This window comes from Lygodium microphyllum, chromosome 19 (assembly GCF_053477565.2).
Source record: "Lygodium microphyllum isolate KBCC chromosome 19, Lygodium_microphyllum_v1.1.10, whole genome shotgun sequence".
Classification (NCBI taxonomy): Eukaryota; Viridiplantae; Streptophyta; class Polypodiopsida; order Schizaeales; family Lygodiaceae; genus Lygodium; species Lygodium microphyllum.
In genome coordinates this window covers 77609331-77629859 of record NC_141153.1, presented here as the reverse complement: position 1 = coordinate 77629859, position 20529 = coordinate 77609331, and the positions used below count along the sequence as shown (strand labels likewise).

The 20529-nt window shown below is 40.2% G+C and overlaps 1 protein-coding gene across 3 annotated transcripts in view; it reads right to left on the bottom strand.

The window, feature by feature from the left end:
* The window catches only part of SDG2 (SET domain protein 2), a 51253-nt gene that overhangs the window by 28030 nt on the left and 2694 nt on the right, over positions 1-20529 (bottom strand). For 2 of the 3 annotated variants that reach the window (XM_087700336.1, XM_087700334.1), the window contains exons 2-11: positions 20396-20461; positions 18833-20269; positions 9927-10267; positions 9130-9852; positions 8905-9035; positions 8055-8820; positions 7772-7966; positions 7442-7513; positions 6938-7048; positions 6749-6849 (exon numbers count right to left, since the gene is read on the bottom strand). In XM_087700336.1, coding sequence (XP_087556462.1) covers positions 6749-6849; positions 6938-7048; positions 7442-7513; positions 7772-7966; positions 8055-8820; positions 8905-9035; positions 9130-9852; positions 9927-10267; positions 18833-20269; positions 20396-20461 — 3943 coding nt within the window. The remainder of the gene's footprint in view (positions 1-6748; positions 6850-6937; positions 7049-7441; positions 7514-7771; positions 7967-8054; positions 8821-8904; positions 9036-9129; positions 9853-9926; positions 10268-18832; positions 20270-20395; positions 20462-20529) is intronic. The other variant, XM_087700335.1, reaches the window with a different exon arrangement.

Below are 20529 nucleotides of genomic sequence, written 5' to 3'. Positions count from 1 at the left end.
GAAGCAAATCTCATTAAAATCAGACCAATTCAGGCTCATTTTAAGTAGGAACTGCTCAAGTACTATGTAGTACTGCTACTTTCAAGTTTCCAAGGTAAATGTTTTCAGGCAAAGATGTAAATATGATTTGCAAAATGGACCAGAAAAACAGATCCAATGACACATGATCACGCCGAGCTGCATAATGTTGGGATAAAGGCCCAGTTTAAACCCCCTGTGTATAGTACACGCACATTGTACATGTGAATGCACCCCTTACGTGCCCTAAGTATAAATACATTTTATTCTTTGTGTACCAACATATTGTTGGTACACTCTTATCGAATCAGACTTTCACTCTGCTCACACTCTCCAGCCGTCACACTCTCGCACTCACTCCTAATCGACTCCCATCTCTCTTAGCTGTGCTCTTCTCTCATCACATAATAAGAGAAATGAGCCAGCCTCTGTTAAGGTAAAAAAGAAGCATTTCTCATTAAACCTAAATTAGCTCATTAAAACAGCCCCAAGACTCAAAACTTTAATGCTAAGAAGAGTTTTTGTGTCCCATAAGTTAACTTTCCTAGTTTCATTGGTTCCTCATCTAGAAATAGATAGTATGCTCAGCCATTCAGTATCCAAGTCATTTTCAGCCATCAGCCATCAGCTCTCTACACCCTGCAGCTGTCACCATTCCTCCAACTGCTACCCCGTCTCCTCCAGCCCCTCACAACCTGCTGCCAGCTGCCACCAGCCACCTGGTGCCCTGCTTACTGCTGCGTTTCCTGCTGTTTACTCATGTCAGCATCAGCGCCTGCCTGCTGCCTGTGTTTGCATTCCCCGCTGTCAGGCGATAGGCTGCAGCCTCTTTTCTTCACATTAGACAGACACCACGACAGTCTGCAGCATCAAATCTGTTCTTCCCTACTGCCATCCAGATCAGATTGGTGCTGGTGCAGCTGCGTTTTTGCTGGTCTGTTCACATTGCTGCTGTCCTGCTCATGGAGGTCTCTGCCGGCTCAAATCAACTGCAACTAGTGGTTACAGCACTCCAAATCCATCTCTGATGGACATCACTCTCCAACTACTCCCTCAGCCTGCTCCTGCAAGTCATCAGTTGTCGGACAGCTATGCCTTTGAGAGCCTTGTACACACATTCATTCATTTACTTCAGAGTTATCTTTGTTTGTTTGCACTTTTCTAGTCGTGTTCATACATTCTCTATTTTCTCAATGCAAAACATAGCATATCTTCACATGGTATCAGAGCCGGTGTTCTTCTAAAGAGTATCTTACGGCAGTTGTGGAGCTTTGGTTTGTGGGTGGCACATAACCATTCCCATTGGGATCCTACAGTGCCTTTTCAAGCTTCTCCATCATTGGAGACCTTAAGGAGACTTTATGGCCTCAACAAGGAAAACAACACATCATCTTCTTCTTCACCTTCTTTACCAAATATAGGGCTCATGATGGAAACAGAGTTCAATGCATTCATGGGTATCAGATATTCCCACCACTATCCAAACAACCCTAGGAGCCTTGCGCATTAGTCAAGATCAATTGGCGAGGCTGGCCACCTCTCCACCTCCATACGGCATATTGTATTTGAGGTGATTGGCGACACGTCATCATCATAGCCAAACCCAACATCAGGTTCATATAACCTCTAAAAACCCATCCTTCTTTACTCGTCTGGTGTACAAGATCTAGATCTTGATGGGTTTGAATATATCTGTCAATCAAGGAGGTGCTCAAGCAAACGTACATCCACAAGTATACCTCGGTCCTAACATTGCCCCTTCTATTTCATTTGAGCATGCAATCGATAGTACTCATTCACAATTCCCTCCCATCCCTCTCTCTTCTATTCCTGACTTAGATTTTTCAGATGCTTGCAATAACTTTAGATCTACTTTCAATAACTAAGGTTTGCATTTTAGATTTTTCATCTACTGTGGTCTCATCAGCAAAGACCCGTTGCTGGACATATGCCGAGGTGGCCACACACTTGCAACAGCACCCTCAAGGACCCTTAGGGTACTCTATGTTAGCAAGATTATCTGCTCATGTGAGAGTCTATGCATGCCTAATGGGCTGGGCACATTTGTCATTATTTTAGACATTTTATTATGGTTATTTGTGGCATTTATGACATTTTTATGCCAATCAGCCGACTAGTTGCTGTATATGACACTTATTGGGCTCCTCCTCCTCCACATACCGGTCATCATCATTCTTCAAGTGGTCTTCCATTGGAGAGAGGAGCCGGTGTCAATGCCCACACAACCAATGACTCATTGTTGTACGTGATTGTCTCGTGTTCGGTATATGGATTCCATTTCCCAAGCACATCTCTGAGTTTTCTTCTTTGCAGTGTTCTTCTATTTTCTTTTTCTTATATCTTATGTTCAGCAGTTTATTTCAACACTTGTCTATGCTTCCATTGCTGAACCACTTTTGACATGGTGTCAAATTGGAGGATCTAGATTCCTATTGCCATTTCTCTGCTGATTACAGGTCCTTCTTCCCTTTTGCTGATCAATTGCCCTATTTCTAATCATTTTCAGCCAATTAGAGATCCATTGCTACATGCATTTTCAACCTGAACAGATTTGTTTCAATCCACGAAGAAAAAGGTAGAAATAGCAGAGATGTGCTCTCGGGGGCCATACACGGTCAAGCGGGGCCCGTAACTGTCAAAGCTTTGCTCGGAAAACCAGCTATATCCGATCTTGGTTGGCATCTTTAACTGTTTCTTGGTAAAGTTTTTGAGAGATCACATTGTGAATCTGAAAACACAGGTTCAAATCCGACTAGATTTTGGCATTTTTATTGAGATGCCATTGAGCATCTAGTTAAAGCATTACACAATAATTTGAATACTTTCACATTTCTTCAATGACCAAGGTTGGGGCATGTCAAGTTTCGCTCTCAAACAATAGAAATCAATGTCATATCGATGCGGTCGAAGGAAATGCCTAATAAATAGTCAAATACTACAGTTGCCTAAGCAACTAAAAAAATAAAACTTTTGGTTCATAATAAAGTGATTATAATTATTATACGAGTAGCCAGTTCCTTTTAAAATGTACATGCTTCCCCTTGTGTTTTCAGCCAGCACCCATAGTACAGCCTGCAATCGTCGGTTTGCTGCATTAAATGCTCAAACAGCTTGTGTTTTTCATTTTCCGCCCCTCACTATGGCTGGGTGGCTGTTTTACAGCCGTTTTTACTGTTTTTGCCTGTTTATGGCTGTTTTCTTCATTTTGCAACAATTGCCCTTCATTTTTTATCAGGATTTTGGTTACATTGCATGTGAACTCTCATTTTGTGCTTTGTTGTTGGTTTGGCCGTGTTCTCTCTCTACATACCTTCTCTTCTCTATATTCTCTTCTTCCCTCTTCATATGGCTCCTTTGTGCACTTCTACAGATGATAACTTAGATGGACCTGACTATCTTACATGGAGTGCTGCAACGAAATTTTGATTGCACTTCCCAAGCACATCCCCAAGTTTTCTTCTTTGCAATGTTCTTCTATTTTCTTTCTCTTATGTCTTGTGTTCAACAGTTTATTGCACCACTTCTGACACTCTAGGCTGGTCTAAGCTCTCCATCGTACTCTTCATTCCTTACGCTACTTTGCTTTACAATTCTCTTCCATTAGACTTTCGCGACATTCACGCATTTCTTTAGTTAGTTCATCATTCATATTAGCTTTACTTTTATTTTGTTTTACACAGAAGCATCTCACTGTGACACTCTAGTACAAAATGATCACGTAAACTTGCACAATAAATAATCAATCGATCTTTATCTCCTTTACATTGAGTATTCACCACTAATGGTCCTGCCTATGTCCTACACAACTTATGCAATGTCTCACTTGCCTAAAGAGCTAGAAGTTAACCACATGTTAATCTCGAACTAGGAAAAAAACGTGTCATGGTGACATCTATAGTACATGTTGCATAAACCTGCTATATCTAAGCCATATACCAACTTGGTAGCACTAGATATGTTTCCAAACTAGGCTCAATTCACTTGAGTTCCCAACATCTACTAATACATCATATCCACTCCTAAGCCCCAACATAAAAAGCTAAATGTTTGAACAATTTCAATTTTTATTTCAATTCAAAGTAAAGAAGAAAAAGTAACTCTTTTGAATATATGGTCAATTCTCAATTGTTGCTTGTTTATTCAACAAAATTATACCTTAATATTTAGACCAAATCAATAAATTGGGTCCAAAAATAGCAAAAGAACTTGGTTTTCCTCGTTGCTCGTAAGTTGACTAATCACAATCGCACATCCTTCTCAGAGTATGGGAGTTCTATACCTCCCAATTTGGGAGGACCCATCCAATACAAATTCATGTATCACAAGCCATAGAAAGATCTTACTAAGGTACCAAAGATTAGCATTCAAGTTTAATACCTTTCTCTTGACTCTTATACATCCCCAATATGCAAAATGCAAACCCTCAAGACAACATTCTAAAATATTTTACAAAAAATTGACTCAAAAAGTTCCATAAAAGGAGATTCTCATTAGGCCAATTTCGGAACCCTAAATTTACCCTTTGAAATCACTTTTTTTCCAACTTATCATCATATTTGCCATCTCTCTAGTCAGCCCTCATCATGTACCAAAGCCTAGAGAGATTGTTGTTATTGTTGTTTATCACCCCATTGTCAGCAAGCATATTTTTCGCTATCTTCTTCCATGTTCATATCCTAGTTGTCAATCTTCGCTAGAGTCTCACGACAACATTGGGCTCTAACACAATCTCTGTTTGTCTATCTTTTGTTTGTTATAGTTTTTGCTAGTACCTCTCTTCCACTTTGGTTGGAACCCCTCTTCTAACTCTTTCTTCCTTAAATTTTCTTTTGTTATATTATTGGCAAGTGTGCACAATTTTTCTTCCTTCTCTTTAACAAGCTCTAAAGCACTAAATGATGGATCTCTTGTCTATCCTCGTTAATTTGCTTTGACTTTGACAGCTGCAAGCCAACTCCTACAATGGCTCTCTTGATGCTTGAGGCTTTGGTTGTTGAACCAAATTTAGATTAAGACTTTCTAATTGTTGGTTGAGTTTCTCCATCAAAGGTTTTGCAACTACAACTAATGAAGAACCGACAAGTTGAAGATAAGATGAGACTACCGCTTGCATTGATTGAACTACTCGCTGAGGATTTAGAAGAGACTACACCAACATTGGTTATATACTTGCTTTTTCAAGTCTGAAAGAACAGCTACTAACATGAAATGATCTTTGCAGCTTGCAATCTGAAGAACTTCATTGTAGATAGTCGGCTCCTTAAGATCAAGGTCAAACATCTTCTCCAATAGCTTAGTTTTACCCTAGTTGGGCCACACATTTGCTGCTTTCTAAAGAATTTAAGCTTGAAGGCCAACTCTTTATCATAGCATCTAGCGTTCATACAAACTAGTAGCTTCATTGCATATTCAAAAGGCCACTCTACATGAAAATATTTGTCCTTGAGGATACATTCACAATCAAGCGATTTGAGGAGCTTCTCCACGTCATCCTCCGCCTTGCCTACAAACTTCTCAAAAGACAACTTCGACCACCATGATTGAAGATCACAACTGCATAAACTCATTTGCTTTCTCTCCAAGCAAGAAGCATCCGGAAAGTGTGTCCTCTATGTAGCAATGCATGTCTACTGCCCACACGCGCACATGCACGCACGTGCGTGTGTGTGTGTGTGTGTGTGTGTAGAGAGACCCATAGACCACACAAGCTAAAATGTTAGATACCATTATGCATGCACCCACAGTTCTAAGACTGATATCAGGACAAAATTTCTACGCAAGAATCTCAAGCTCAACACTGTAGTGCAGTCACAATACATTTCATGTTGGCTCAAAAGGGTGGTCAGTGTATCCAGCTGGGCCACATTATTAAGTGGTGAGATTCATTCAAATATCTTATATTTTTGTGTCATAAGTGATAATTGTGTTTTCAAGGCTGGATTACCCAAGAGATCATTAAGGTATCCACAAGAAAACCAGGGAATGATCTCATAAAGAAAGAACTGCACAAGGAAATAGTATCCAAATCTTAGCCAACAAAATATAAAACAACAATAGTCGACAAGCAGCATTCACATGACACATGCTTATATGCAAAAAGGATGATATAGTTTACAGTCTTTCATCAATATTTTTTTGCTATGGAACAATTTCTAGAGTATGTATATGCACTCTTAAAACTTCTAGATCTATCATGACCCCCAACACGTGTAAAAAAAATTTCATATGAGAATCCAAATATCTAAAGGAATCTCGAACCAAGATAGCCAAGACTACTATTATTGAAAACTCCGAAGGTAGTCACAGCAACCTACAGATAGAAATCAAAATACACCCACCAAGTCGGAGTATGAACCATGAAAACCTGTAAGATAGGATGCAGATCAGTCTAGAGGATGCTTTGTAAGACACAAACAACAGCACCACTAAATTCACAATTGACATTGTCAACTGAGCCAGCTCAGATTGGCAGGGCAAAATGTTGCTAGGTGGTTCAGCTTACAGAGCCTTTTTTCTGTAAATGAGCTGCCATCATACTCCCTGCATGGTTACAGCAAGCCACATATGTACAAGTGTAGTACAACATACATTTTCCACAAAATGCCATTATGTTATAAATGGCATGGCCCCCTAAAACCTAATTACAGTAACACTCAGATTTTCAGTTATGCACGACTGGCCAACTCCTAGAGAACGAGATACTATTTACCTTGCTTCACAATTTGGTCGGCAAGCATGGCATATCCGACTTGCATAATTAGCTTTATGCATGGCATCAACAACTAACAAGTCATATCCTGCTGCATCTCCCTGCATCATTGCGAATCAGTCCAAATTCAACCCCTGCACATATGCAAACTTCGAAAAAAAAATAGACAAAAATGTATATGTTTAGCACCTTGGGTCTTTCTAAAAATATATTGTAGAACTCAGGAGCAGGATCTTTATCCTTCTTCTGAAGAGACCTTATGGCATCTTGCTTCTCAAACCATCGCCAAGCAGGATACACCTAATGAAGAAAATCCCATGATATTTGAGTTGCTCGCTTAAGCAGTCAAACTGACAGTTCGGATATTAGTAAAGTACATAGAAGCAAGTGGTCAAAAGACTTAAAATCTTGACATTAAAAAGAAGGCTGTAAATCATATGCATTAAGTGTAAACTTGATTTGTTCTATTCATGATACCTGCAGAAGCATTGAAGCATTATAAGAAAAGAATATGACTTGCTAAAAGGATTGACAAACCTCACCTACACATCAGAACACCTAATGACTTTTGATCGAATCACTCACGTGCTAGTACATACCTAGCTTAGGAAAGGAAAATGAAAAACACAAATCTCCTACTACCTGCTACATTTCATAATTAGCTAAATCAACTTACAAGGTAGAGACTCATACCTCACCAAAAAATTCAACTACAAACTCATCCTTCTTGAAACCCGACCTATGATTACATACTACACCAAGGCCCTGCATACGAAAAAGGCAATGTCATTCACCAACAGCACACGTTATATAGATCTAACATTTTCCAAGTGGTAAACAATAAATCTTAAAAGAGCAATTACAGCTTTAGAAGGCATCACACATAGTCACAGGCATAGCAGAGCTTATATCGTCTTGATTGGATATGGCGACCTGGTTTTTTTTCTTTTCTTTTTGGTAGGAAGGACAGGGGGAATAGGAGTCATACGTTTTCCAGGGTTCAAGAGAGTTGAAAACGCCTACCTTTCTATATGCTATATATTTATCTTTTGGCCTGCTGCGCATATTTCTTAATAAGGCAGCAACAAAACTTCTAGTTGCCGGATCCTTGGTCTCATACATTAACTTTTCCACAACAGAGTCCAAGGGGAAAGTGGTAGGTGCTTTGCCAACACCACTGAACTGTCTCACTTCTTGATTCAGAGTTTTCAAAATATCCTGTAAATAAAAATAATCAGCCCAAGCAGTTTACATCACTGAAGACAAAAATGCTTTAACAGAATTCAGAAACAACTAACAAACCCACCTCCTCAATAAGCTGATGCCTTCTATCATCTGGAAAGTCAGTCCTGTTCATAGGCATAGAGTCTATTAACAAGTTGTGGGTATAGGGATCAATGCCATAAACTTCTTGCTCCAAAACCTCATCTTGGACCCGTTTCCTAGGTTGGAAGTCCCTTAAATCAGGCAGTTCAAGATGAAAGTACTCAAGCCCTTGAGCAGCCTGTAACTTCTTATCATAATCTTCAGGTAAGTTTACTCCCATTCGCTTGCCCACCTCAACGGCATCAGCTACAATCACATACTCTTCAATCAACTCATATTTGCGGGTAACAGGGGGCACCATGGCTGCCTTTGTCATACGGGCACCCCAATATCGATCATAAGTATTGGCTGCTTCCTCTGGCATAGCCTCCCGCTCACTACAGACCACCCTGACCTCAGAATCACTTTCATTCTCAAAATCAGAGGCATCTGTTTTTTCTTCCTCTTCTTCTTGAAACATATTTTCATCCTCATCAGATCCAGTAGTTTCTGCTTCCCATAAGTCATCAGCATTGCTCTCATCAAGGCCTTTCCTCCTTTTTGCCAGACCCTGTTTTCTAGCAACATCTCCCATGTCCCTTTTCTTTCCAGATAAAGACAAGCGCGACTGCTGATCGTGAAATTTACTTTTGTAAAATTTGGAGTTTGAAACATCCTTCTTCCACCCCTCTTCAAGTTGCCGAAGAAGGCGAAATGCTAGCATATAGACCTCTTGACCAGCCTTCAGTTCGTGAGTTTGTTTTTTCCTGCCAACAATTCATTGGTTTAGAATGACCATAAAATCAAAACAAAAGAATTAAGTAACATGCAATATATTTCCAAAGTAATACCGTAAAAACTTCCTGCACATAGTAAGCAAATCATCCTTAAAATCATTAAAGCCGCTCTTAATTCTCTGATATGATCCTCGCCGTATTTTCTCCTCAATCCCTTTGAACTCTGATGACAGCCAATCATATGCCTGGAAATACCAAAAACAAAGTCCAACCATTCAGGATTGAGATACAGTTATACCAGACCAAGAAAACAAAAGGCGGGAAATAACACCCAAGTACCTGACAGATTGTTTGAAGAACCTGGGCCATTTCCTTCTCCAATTTTGTTAACCTGTCAATAGGAGACAAATAATCTGCCTTTGACAAAGCCTTATCAGTAGAATAAATCTGGGCAGTCACTGTGCTACCAACCATAGATGCCTGTTTCTGCTTAGCTTTACCTTCAGGTGTCATCAAATGTTCTCTGTCCCTTCCTAAAGAACCTACCAAAGCACAATCCCTTGGTAACACCTTGCAATGGGAATCCAAACCCAATTTTATGTACTTTCCACTATTACTTAATTTCATTCTTTTTACAGAATTACTAGACCTAGCTAGTTCTAAATCTCGATCTAGACTTTGTGGAGGATCACAATCCATAAGATCTGTCATGCCATCTGAATGTACATCCTCAAAATACGATTTATCCTTCAGGTTTGAGCCTTCTGAGGAGTAGACATCCAAAACTTCAATATGCTTGGGCATTAGATAATGCTTCCTGTCAGCAAACATCTTTGAGCCTTTGAGCTTGTTGAGCGGTTCATTAACTTCATATTTGAAAGTTGACTTTGATCCAACCCACAAGATGTGAGGAAATATATCAACAAGCTCCTTTAACTGCTCACACCCATGGGCATCCACCTTCGTGACTAACCGATGCCCTTCTAAGAAAAATCTGACAGCTGAAGAGCTTACTGTAGTACAACCCCTCAAGACAACTCTTGACACTTTATAGGTGTGCTCCTGAAAATAATAGATTAAGTCAACTCAAATGAGCAAAAGACCATTGCAACAGATTAGCTCAAAAGCAAACTTACAGTGATCGAAAGGAACACTTCATCAGAACAAAGACTCCCCAAACACGATAGGTCAATCAGGTCTGCCTCTTGCTTGAACTTCAATACGGCCCTCCTCCAAGATTTGCAAGTTGCTGAAGCAATAACCAGTGATCTTATGTCTGCTTGTAGAAAAGTGAACACTTTTAAAAGCAGCTGAAACTCCAATGTGCTCCAGCATCCATTTCCACCTGCCTCTTCAAACAGCTCCAGTGAGCAGTCTTCAGATCTGAGAGCAGGTTTAAAATCTTCAATATCTTGCAAGCTCTTTGTTTTGCCCATTCGTCGATACTTTGGAAAATCTGAGCTTTGCACAGATGAGCCTAACAAAAAAAGCATATTGTGACTGATATCAGCTCATTCATTAAATCATTCAATAAAAGAAATCAAAATTTCCAGAAAAAGCATCAGTTCTTCCAACAGTCATTTATTGATACAAATAGAGTCCATATTCTGGGTGCACATTACATATTATAGTAACCGTCTAAAATCTGTGATGCTCAGGATTTCTGATTTATGAATAAGAACAGATATCCAAAGTTGAGCTGCAAGCTAGCTGGATGTGGGTGCTGACTGGAAGACAAATGCTAACAGAATAAGGTTAAGTCAGCAAGGAGTCTGCCGGAATGTAGTATAATGTTCACAAGGAGTGTGAACTAGATCATAAGCCAAGATAGCTGATAAAATGCAAGGTACCTCCCATTTGTAACCAACATTGATCCAAGAATTCCTTAAATCAATTATCAGCCTTGAATAGTGGGGTTTGTTACTTCAAAATCTTTGAAAAGGACCGGCATCAGGTATATTAAAGGCCTGTATTTGGTGCCTCAAAATACATTCCGGTTCAACATAGCAATAACAATAGTCAACCAAACTAAAACTGTCCTTAGCACCAGTAAAACTGCAAATAAGCAACAAGGAACAGGATGGAAATAGAGAAATCTTCATACAACAGCTGCCAACTAGAGACTGCAGACTCAGAAATTGACGCAACTATGATCTCATGGGAGCTGGCTTAGGGAAAGCACCAAAGCCATCTAAAGTGCAAGAAAACCAGCATGAATCGTGTTGGTGCAGTAGACTGCAGTTGAGAGTGAAAAAACACAGCAACCAAAGGTGTCATGTAGCAGCTGGCAACAAAAATGCAGCGAACAAGAGAGTGGCCAGCAGTCTGCAAACACAGCTGATGAAAAAATGCAACAGATGGAGTGCCATACAAATTCAAAACAAGGTTTACAAACAATCTTTACTTGAAAGTTTCACATTTAACCTTAGAAACTTCACTGTTCCAAAGGTTTTGAGCCAATTCTTTGGTCTTGACCAAGTGCATCAAGGCCCAAACTCTGCTCATTATATGTCCAATACCCATGTTCACTGCCGTGCAATGATCACCATGCATAGAGCTAGGGGTAGCAAGAGTATTTTTAATTACAAATCTTATGTGAAGTTTAATTAAAATGTTAACAGTTATTTCACGTCTTAGTGATAGAACTTGTGTGTTGTCTAACTATAGCACCTCCATTATCTTTTTTCCACCAAACTCTACCAATATCCAACAATCTGAAAATGCAAATACTCCTCAAGTTGTGTGGCATGCTTTTCTCAGGGGTGCCATGAGAGTAGTCGACCATGCTGAAACTGTCCTTACACCAAGAAAATTGAAAGCAAACGATGATGAACTGAACGGTGATATAGAAATCTTGATAGAAGAGCCGCAAACTATGGAGTGCAAATGGAGGCATTAGCAAATGGAATAAAAGTACACGAGAGAAAGATTGAGTTTACTGCCAATCTAAGAACAAGTACAAAAGGTAATTAGTGTGGATATGGATGAATGATAATCCATAATGAGAAGGTTACTAAATGTACCCATAGTTCACATGCCCTTGACTTAACTTTACCCACTTGGAGGATCAAGCGTTAAACCTCAGGGCACATTACTATTAGTGAGAGTTTAAAGCCTTGTCTAGACCTCATGTCAACAACAATACTTATTAGATGAATAATGGCGAAGCCACCCACTAATTCAATGTGAGTGGCAACCAGCATACAAGTATCTAAATAGACATGCACATGTCCAGTCAAACAAGCTCAGAATGTGCTCTTGTATGTTTGCATGAGAGAGAAAGGAGATTTGTGTTGCCCTTTAACAAATCAATCGCATTTTGAACTTATATGGCTGATTCTGCCTACTGCCTACATTTTCCCATGTCCACAAGTTTTTTTCTTGCAAGGTTGCCCAATCATTCCTATGTTCATAGTCATACGGAATCGCCAGAGTGGCCATTCTTCAATCCTTTGTTCCCATTCCTTACCTGTCCGCATACCTATGCAAGGCGCAATTCATGACTTACTATGCCTATGTTGCTTGCCACTACATTGGCATGATTTTCAGCACAAAGGGCTTTGTTCTCATATGCTTTTACTTTCATTGAACTCATAGTGTACTACATTCCCAGCTATGGTCTCAATGTATCACCCTAGCATATTATGACTGCCATTCAGTAGTTGAACTATCATCTCAATGTATCACCCTACCATATGATGGCTCTAAAGAGCTGTAGTTTCAAATGTATGAACCTATGTGTTATCTAACAACTGTGATTCAGATTACTATTTTTGCACCAAATTATACCAATATCTATCCATCTAAAATGCAAATACTCCTCAAATTGTGTGGCATGTTTGTTTTTGAATGTGTATTTTTCTACTTTATCAGAAGACAAGTGGACTGGCAAAGAGGAAAAACTCTTCCTTTTTGCTCTTTGTTTTAACTGGTCTCCTCCTTTTTTGTTGTTGTTTGGGGTTGGGTTGGGTATTTGGGGGGCGGCAGGGGTAGGGCAGTTTTATAACATCAATTGACTTAGAAAATGCCAAGATTTACCATATTTTTTTGGTTCTCAAAACAATCCCAAAAAAAAGTCATTGAATATAAGTTTTGTACATTTCTAGAGGTTTCATGGCACAATTGGCTCAAAAGCGCTGCTAAAAGAAAATTATTTGTCATTATCCCCACATAAATGCCATCTCTCCTGCTGGGAATCTTTGTGATTCATAAGTCCCAAAATGGTAAGGTGGTGCTACTACCTTTACTTTTAATAAAATTTGCAGTTTCTCAAAAAGAAAGCACATTTGTATATTTGTGAAAACTAGCCTTTTGTATGTTTATCAAAATAATTAGTAATAGTATTCGCGAGAAGTTTTTGACATTTTCGCACAAGGGATGTCTTCAGTGGTAACTCTGATTTTCGATAATGAATCTGTATGCCTAAGTATTCCTCATCACTTTTTCATCATCATCAACATCAGCTCTCCTCCCATCACCATCATTATCATCATCCCCTCCCCACTCTCTAGCTGTCCTCTTAAGTCTTGGTGCTGCTGCATGATGTCTTTTGGCACCTTGTAGCCATCACCAGCCTTCACTTGCCATCACCAACCATTACCCTATTGCGTTTTGCTTTTTCTCATTGTTCCTATTGTCAAACTCTCTCACCAAGGCTATGATTGTTCTACATTTGCTGTTCCAACTGTTGAAAAACCACTTCAACTTCCACACTTCAATTAGGATTTCGCACGATGTCCACAAGGTCAAGGTGCCCACACAATGTTACACCACCCTAGACAACTTAGGCCTATAAATAGGCTATCACTTCATTTATTCTTCACTCCTTCAATCATTCTTCACCCCTCTTCTTTTGTCACTCCGACACTCTTCCCTCTCCACACCACTATTGCCCATACCCCTATTAGAGGATATTATAGTTTGTGGCTATCTTCTCCCAACCTGGTGTCATCTCTCCCATGTCTGGCACAGGTTCTTGTTTGCGTTTTGCATTCCAAGAGCATCTCCACCAACAGCCGTTATCTCTTCCACATCTAGCATCAACTCTGGCATCTACGTTTGCCAATTCAAAGGGCTTCTCTCATCTGGCATCATCTTTTGCCTGGCATCAACTCCTTGGATCTTGGCATCAACTTTCTCATCCTTAGTGTCATCTTCTTATGTAGGACATGCACATAGTAGAAAGTCCACTTCTGGCTATGTATTCACCTATACTGGAGGTGTTGTCTCTTGGATATCCAGGGTTTGAAAGTGTACGGCTCTATCTACCACTGAGGTATTCACCTATACTAGAGGTGTTGTCTCTTGGATATCCAGGGTATCATGAGGTACCTGTAGGACACCGCATATATATGTATTTGCTATGGCAGCCAAGATACAAGAGTTGTGGAATACACAAACTCTGATTATGTAGGACATGCACATAGTAGAAAGTCCACTTCCTACGTTAGACAGCTCCCACACACTTTGGAATTTACATTTGCTGCCCAATCGATCTCTTGCCATCTGAGGATTGTGCTTTGCTCCCTCAACAGCTGGTGATCATCTTGCTTATCTCCGACAGCATTTGAGGATTGCGGTTCGCTCCCTCCACAACTGACCTTCACTTTTCAACAATTACTTTGATAGCCCACTACCCCAAGGACTATGCTTCACTCCCTTCATTGTGTAACTTCCCCACAAGTGTTGTCACCTGAGTCAAATAGGACAGTGCAGTCATCTTTTGAGCTTCGGCTCCACTGTATCGACTTTTCTTCACACTATATTTCTCCCCACAAACCCTAGTCTCTCTACATCACCGCATAAATTGACACCAACCACCTAGATTTCATCATCCTAAATAATTCATTTCCATACTTTTCTAGAATCTTGAAATGCCCACCTAGAATCCCAACCTACACATGAGACAACACACAAGCTATATTCACAAATATAAAGGGATCCGACATCAGACACGCCTCCCAGCCATAGAGCCAGACTCACCCCCAAGCCTGAGAGCTAGCAACACTCCATGTCACAACCATGTCCAAGATCTAGCGTCCCATACCATCGACCCACACCATCTTGATGTAGGAACGCCTCAGCCAATAGGCCAAGAGTTCAAGAGTGCTGATCACACAATGCTATGCATAGGAAAGTCTAATATATAGGGCCCAATTGCCCTAGCCCCGAAGTGTCCTTAGTGCAATTCACACTAGGACACTTCATAACCACTATGACCAATGCTAATAGCACCTATCCAGATATCCAAGGATATAACACTTTCTCCCTTATGAATGATTGTTGTCCTCAGAAATATCTTAAGGAATGAAGTGAAGTACTCTTCATCAAACATATCAACTCCCATGTAAACTCCGCCTCCGGGCGGTTTTTTCACTGATATTCGATAAATAGTTCAATGATGGAATATATCAAGCAATGTCCTCAAGCTATAAGACTTCCTCAATTGAAATAATCAATTCCCTTTGTCCCAATCATCGTTTTAAACGGCTCACGAGAAACAGAAGGAGAATCAAAGTCCTTTCGGACTTTAAGGCAGATCCACATGTCCTCTCAAAGCTCTCAGGAAGTGCAATGTTGGTTAGCATAAAACATGGCATGATCTTGGGCCATTTTAATGCTTTCCCTTACAATTGTCAATGCAAAAAGTCGACCAACGATTGTTGAGCTAAAACACGCTTTACATGTGATTAGCATCTTTAAACAACCCCAAAATACACTTGGTGAATGAAATAAACAAATTTTGTACACAATTCGAGAGAGTTTCAATGGTCCCCCAAAACCCTAATTTTTTGGGGCACCTTTCAACATCTATAAGTAGACAAGCTGCCCACCATTCAACTTAATCCCTTCAACCGAGGTTCTCACTCATTTATTGCAATTGATTCATCTACCATCGCCAATGAAACCAACCTTCCTCCTCAGATAGGGTGGTAACTGACCTAATTAAGCACTACTTACACATAAAATTTACATAAACTGAAAATGCATACTTTACCACTTTAATCTTGGACATTGGACACCCTATTGGCCCCAAAACTAGTGCCCCTCGTAGTATTTATCTTATATTGCAAATGGAAGGAGTACATCTAAGATCCTCTGATGTCCTCCACTAATCCAAGTGCCTTTTGCTATCAAAATTGACCAGCAAGCCTCCAAACCAATTTGCCCCTTGGTTTGCTTGGGGATTAGCCTTCACCTTGCTGCTTGAAAGAACAAGTGGCAACTTCTCTCATCATCATGCATCAACCCTGCAATCTGCGTTTGGCCTTTTCTCCCTCGAGCGATAGCCAGCAACCATCATCAACCTAATGGCAACTATTTTCGCCTTGCTAGCAACCATCCTAGAGCTGCATTTACAGCTTCCTGTTGGTGCCTACTGCTCCAAGCATCATCCCTGCTATTATCTCTGTCTTCTAACCCTCTAGTGATCAGCATTTGGTATTTTCCTCGTCTTCCATATTTCAATTGGTGGTCACAACATTTGGGATCTGAGTTCGATGGACGTTACTCTCTAATGCTCCATTGCTCTACCCTTGGGCATTCTGTACACTCTTACATTCATTCACTTCAGAGTTTTCCTCTCTGTGTTTGTCTCTATATTGCATTTACAGTTTCAGCTTTGCTTGTTATTATCTAAGTCTTTGTGTTTTAGTCTTGGTTGTACATATTGTGTTTCCTCAATGCAAACCCTAGCATGTCTTCACATGGATCGCATTTTCACTCCCTTAAGCTCAACGGCAATCAGTAGTTTCGTCTCATAATCGTACATAAGCATAAACAAGCCATAACCAACAGTCGAATGCTTCACACTACTCACTTAATATTTCATTAGGCAAGCCATAAACTCTATAAAGATGCTCAACAAAGAGACCTGCCAACTCATGGCTTTTCACATTAGGAATCAATCAAGCCATTTTCATCAATCAATCGATTGCATCATGACCTCGATTTATACAAGATAATCCTACTACAAATCCCATAGAAATGTTATTCCACTTTCTATAGGGAATTTGTAAAGGATGTAACATCCTTGCTTGTTTGTACCATTCAACTTTATTAAGCTACCACTACAGACACTCACACATGTAAGACTCAACCAAAGTCTTCATGTGCAACCAATAAAAGTAGCAAAGTAACTAAGGATAAAGTCTGTTATATGCCAAGGTGTACCATACTCAACACATCACAACACTATACAAATTTTTCTCATAAATATCTTAATTGTAGATATCCTGATCATTAGGCACACACACTTTGTCTTGTTTAAAAGGTCGTCCATTACAAATGGAATACTTTTCTGCCATCTTTCTCTCAGTATCCAGCTTTCGAGTATTCGGACCACCAAAATTCTTGGGCTACCAAGTCCCTTGGACTCTTGGCTAATGAGCCAAGAGTCAAAAGTAGTAATCACACAATGATATACACAATAGGGACGTGAGTTCAATATATAGGATTCACTTGTCCTAACCCCGAAGTATCCTTAGTGCAATTCGCACTAAATCACTTCATAACCACTGTGACCAATGGTACTAGCACCCATCTAGATTTCCAACGATAAAACAAATCCAACCAACACTTCCATGCATTAATTCTTTGTGTGTGAAAGTCTTGACCCTAATATGCTTGAGTTCCAATAACAAACACCCAATTCAATCGTATAGGTGGAAGTGCATACCATCTTTCTTCTAACCCACAATATGGATCCACCATAGCCTATGACCACTCATTACAAAGGAAACAAATTCAATAGATAATTGGTTATGCAAAATTATTATTATGTTGTGCTATGACAGCCCTACAGCTTTTATTTAGCTATCCTCAATCAATATGCTTCTTCATATGGCCAAAGAATGTCTCGACAATGCTTCAACCAAAAAACAAAGCAATGTACACCCAAAACCAGCAATGAGCAACAGCAAGGTCTGGAACAGCAAGAGATTTGATATCAACCAACACAACAACAATCACCATGGGTAAAAGGATATTGTTGATGATGGCAGGTTGGTGCCAAAGCTAGCAAGAAAGCTACGCCAAGGCAGCCACTCAAGTCCTAATATTCAATGATGCATATAAAATTAGGTCACAAAACTCTACTACATGTCAAAGAAATCGACATTCCTATATTATAGGTTCTCCTAAATGTGCGCCTCAATGAATTATTCTGCACAATCTTTGCACTTAGTATTCTTTTTGAAAGTCTAGTATTTACAATCATGTGGGTTAAATTACAATTGACTTCGGCATTAGCAATTGTATTGCACTATTGCATTTCACTTTGTGCAGGTAAGGTGCACATGATTAAAGGGATCACTATATCAAATGGTATTGACAATATTCAAACCTATGTAGCTGCACTTCCCATGTTGTCAGCTTTCAACTTGAAAACCTTTTCAGCATATCAACTTTAGGCCCAAAAAACTGTGCATTACAAGCCCGTTTCCTAACCTAGTGAGTTTCATTGACATTGTGTAAGATCTATGTGTGTTAGCACATGAATCTCCTACCTTTCATATTCACAACCTTTCATATTCACAAATTGTTCTAAGTAAAGACCTGCAATTCAGCTAGGTGTACACCTAACCCACCTCGAATGGTGCAAATCAATGTGTGCATAACCAGCACATAATGCATGTATGCCATGTGGGAACTCGGGCATGTGAACATGGCAGTATGCTTTGAAAAGCTGCATTCCTTCTTGCAGAGTCTGTGTTTACATAGTCTTTCTGCTTCCAATTATTGAACATGACTGAAAACTAGGTGGGGAGCCTACTTCCTTTCTAGCTTTGTTTTTTATGATCCTCCATCCATGATCTCTTTCTACAATGCAAGAGAGCCCCACAATGAAATGATGCTGCAAATTATTAAATTCCTTCAACATGCTATTCTTGAAATTTTATCCAAGAAACAAGTGGATGTAGACCTAGATATTTCTCACGGATTTTAATCTGTCTAAGTCTCAAAAGCATACCAATCACTAAAACATCCATCAACAAAACAAGAATAAGCAAATAGACAATAAGATTCAGAAATGTATGCTAACCTTGGCTTGTAATGGCTGCTGATGGCAGATCGAAAGTGTTATTTTCGCTCTTCACTTCTACAAATCCATTGAGGCATTGACTGGTGGAATTTTCAGACTGAACAGAAATGAGCCCCACAGCTCTATCAGGAACTACTCTCTCCAACTTGGTCAATGGTTGCTGTGTCATATCACTTTTGGATTGCTTGTCACTGAAGCACCTATCCAGCATGGCAGGAAAATCCCTACTTCTGTATGACTTCATGATATGTTGGTGCAGTTCTCCACACATATAGCCCATGAATTGTGGGTAAAGTCTGTGGAAGTGAAGAGGCTCATCCTGAGGTTGAGACAAAGGCCCTGCCTCACAAGCACAGCTGGCACCTGAATCTTGAAAAGTTGCACTCTCTGTCACAGCATCAAGGGAAAATGAGACCCATGTCTCATCACTTTTCCTATACACAGAGCTCCCTTCACAAAGAAATCCTGCCGAGACTTCGCTTTGCAGCTGCTTATATAGGAATGGACCAACTTCGTGACCTGCTCCATCCTTATAAAACCATTGTCCTTCATCTAACCTGAGGTCATCTTTTGTGGGAAGGTGCTGAACCAGCTTGGTGGAAGAGTTCCCAAGCATCTCCACAATTGACACAGCCATGTCATGTTTGGTCAATTCATAATCAGACTCTTGGTAAGCCAGGGTTGTGGAAGAGTTTTCACAGGAAGGAGCCCTTGGAAACGGATCCCCATAAGCATCTTGTGCCACAGGTGATGACTGGCTATTTTTCAGAGCAACATTCGCACACCTAGGCGAAATCCCAGCCTCTCCCTTTGTGTTCTGCCTCAGTGGAGCTCCCGTGACAGTATCCACCTTGACCTCATTGACCTTGCAAGGTCTCGACTTCTTTGAACCCTCAAAAGTAAGTCCATCTCTAGAATTAGGGGTATAAGAAACTGTTGCTGGGACCTGAGTGTTGGAAGCATACGGTGATACCTTAGAGGCAACATTGGTCGTCTCAATGGCTGAGTTCATGCTGTGGCTTTTAGCATCCCAATAACGATAAGCCCAATGTGGCAATTCAAGGTGTTTCCACCTAGCCACTTCATGCAGAAGAGGCTCTTGATACATTTTCCGAGGATCTGGCAAGCTGGAGTGCCTGCTATCACAAAGAGGAATGCCCTGATTCAAAACCATTTTGACTGGCCTTTCTAGACCTGCCTGGCCTTTCATTGATCCCTGGTTTTCAGCCTGGAAAACCAATTTCCAGTCACCACCTCTTGAAGTCCACTTCCGTGTACTTTGAAACCCACTTTGACGGTTATTGGAATGAGCATTGTTGTCAACATCAATGCTCAAAACAGGATCTTTTGAAACATGAGATTCAACACCATCCATAGTCCAGTTATCTTGAGTCCAATATGCAGCCAAGCCACCATGTAACTGCAGACACCCTGCATCTGCAGACAGGCATTCAGTGCATGCTTTGAACCAGTGAAAGGAAGCTTTGAAAGAAAAGAAAGTAGCTGATCTTGAGTGATGTTTTAGTTAAGGTAAGACAAATGTAGCACAAAGGGCACACAAACCATCTTCAGTCTTCAAATCTTCATGAACATCTCGGTGCACAAGTTTAACTGCACAATTTAGTGCTTCTGCAATCATTCCAACACAAGCTGGTGAGATACAAAGAAAATGGGAGGAAGTTGACAGGAAAAACATG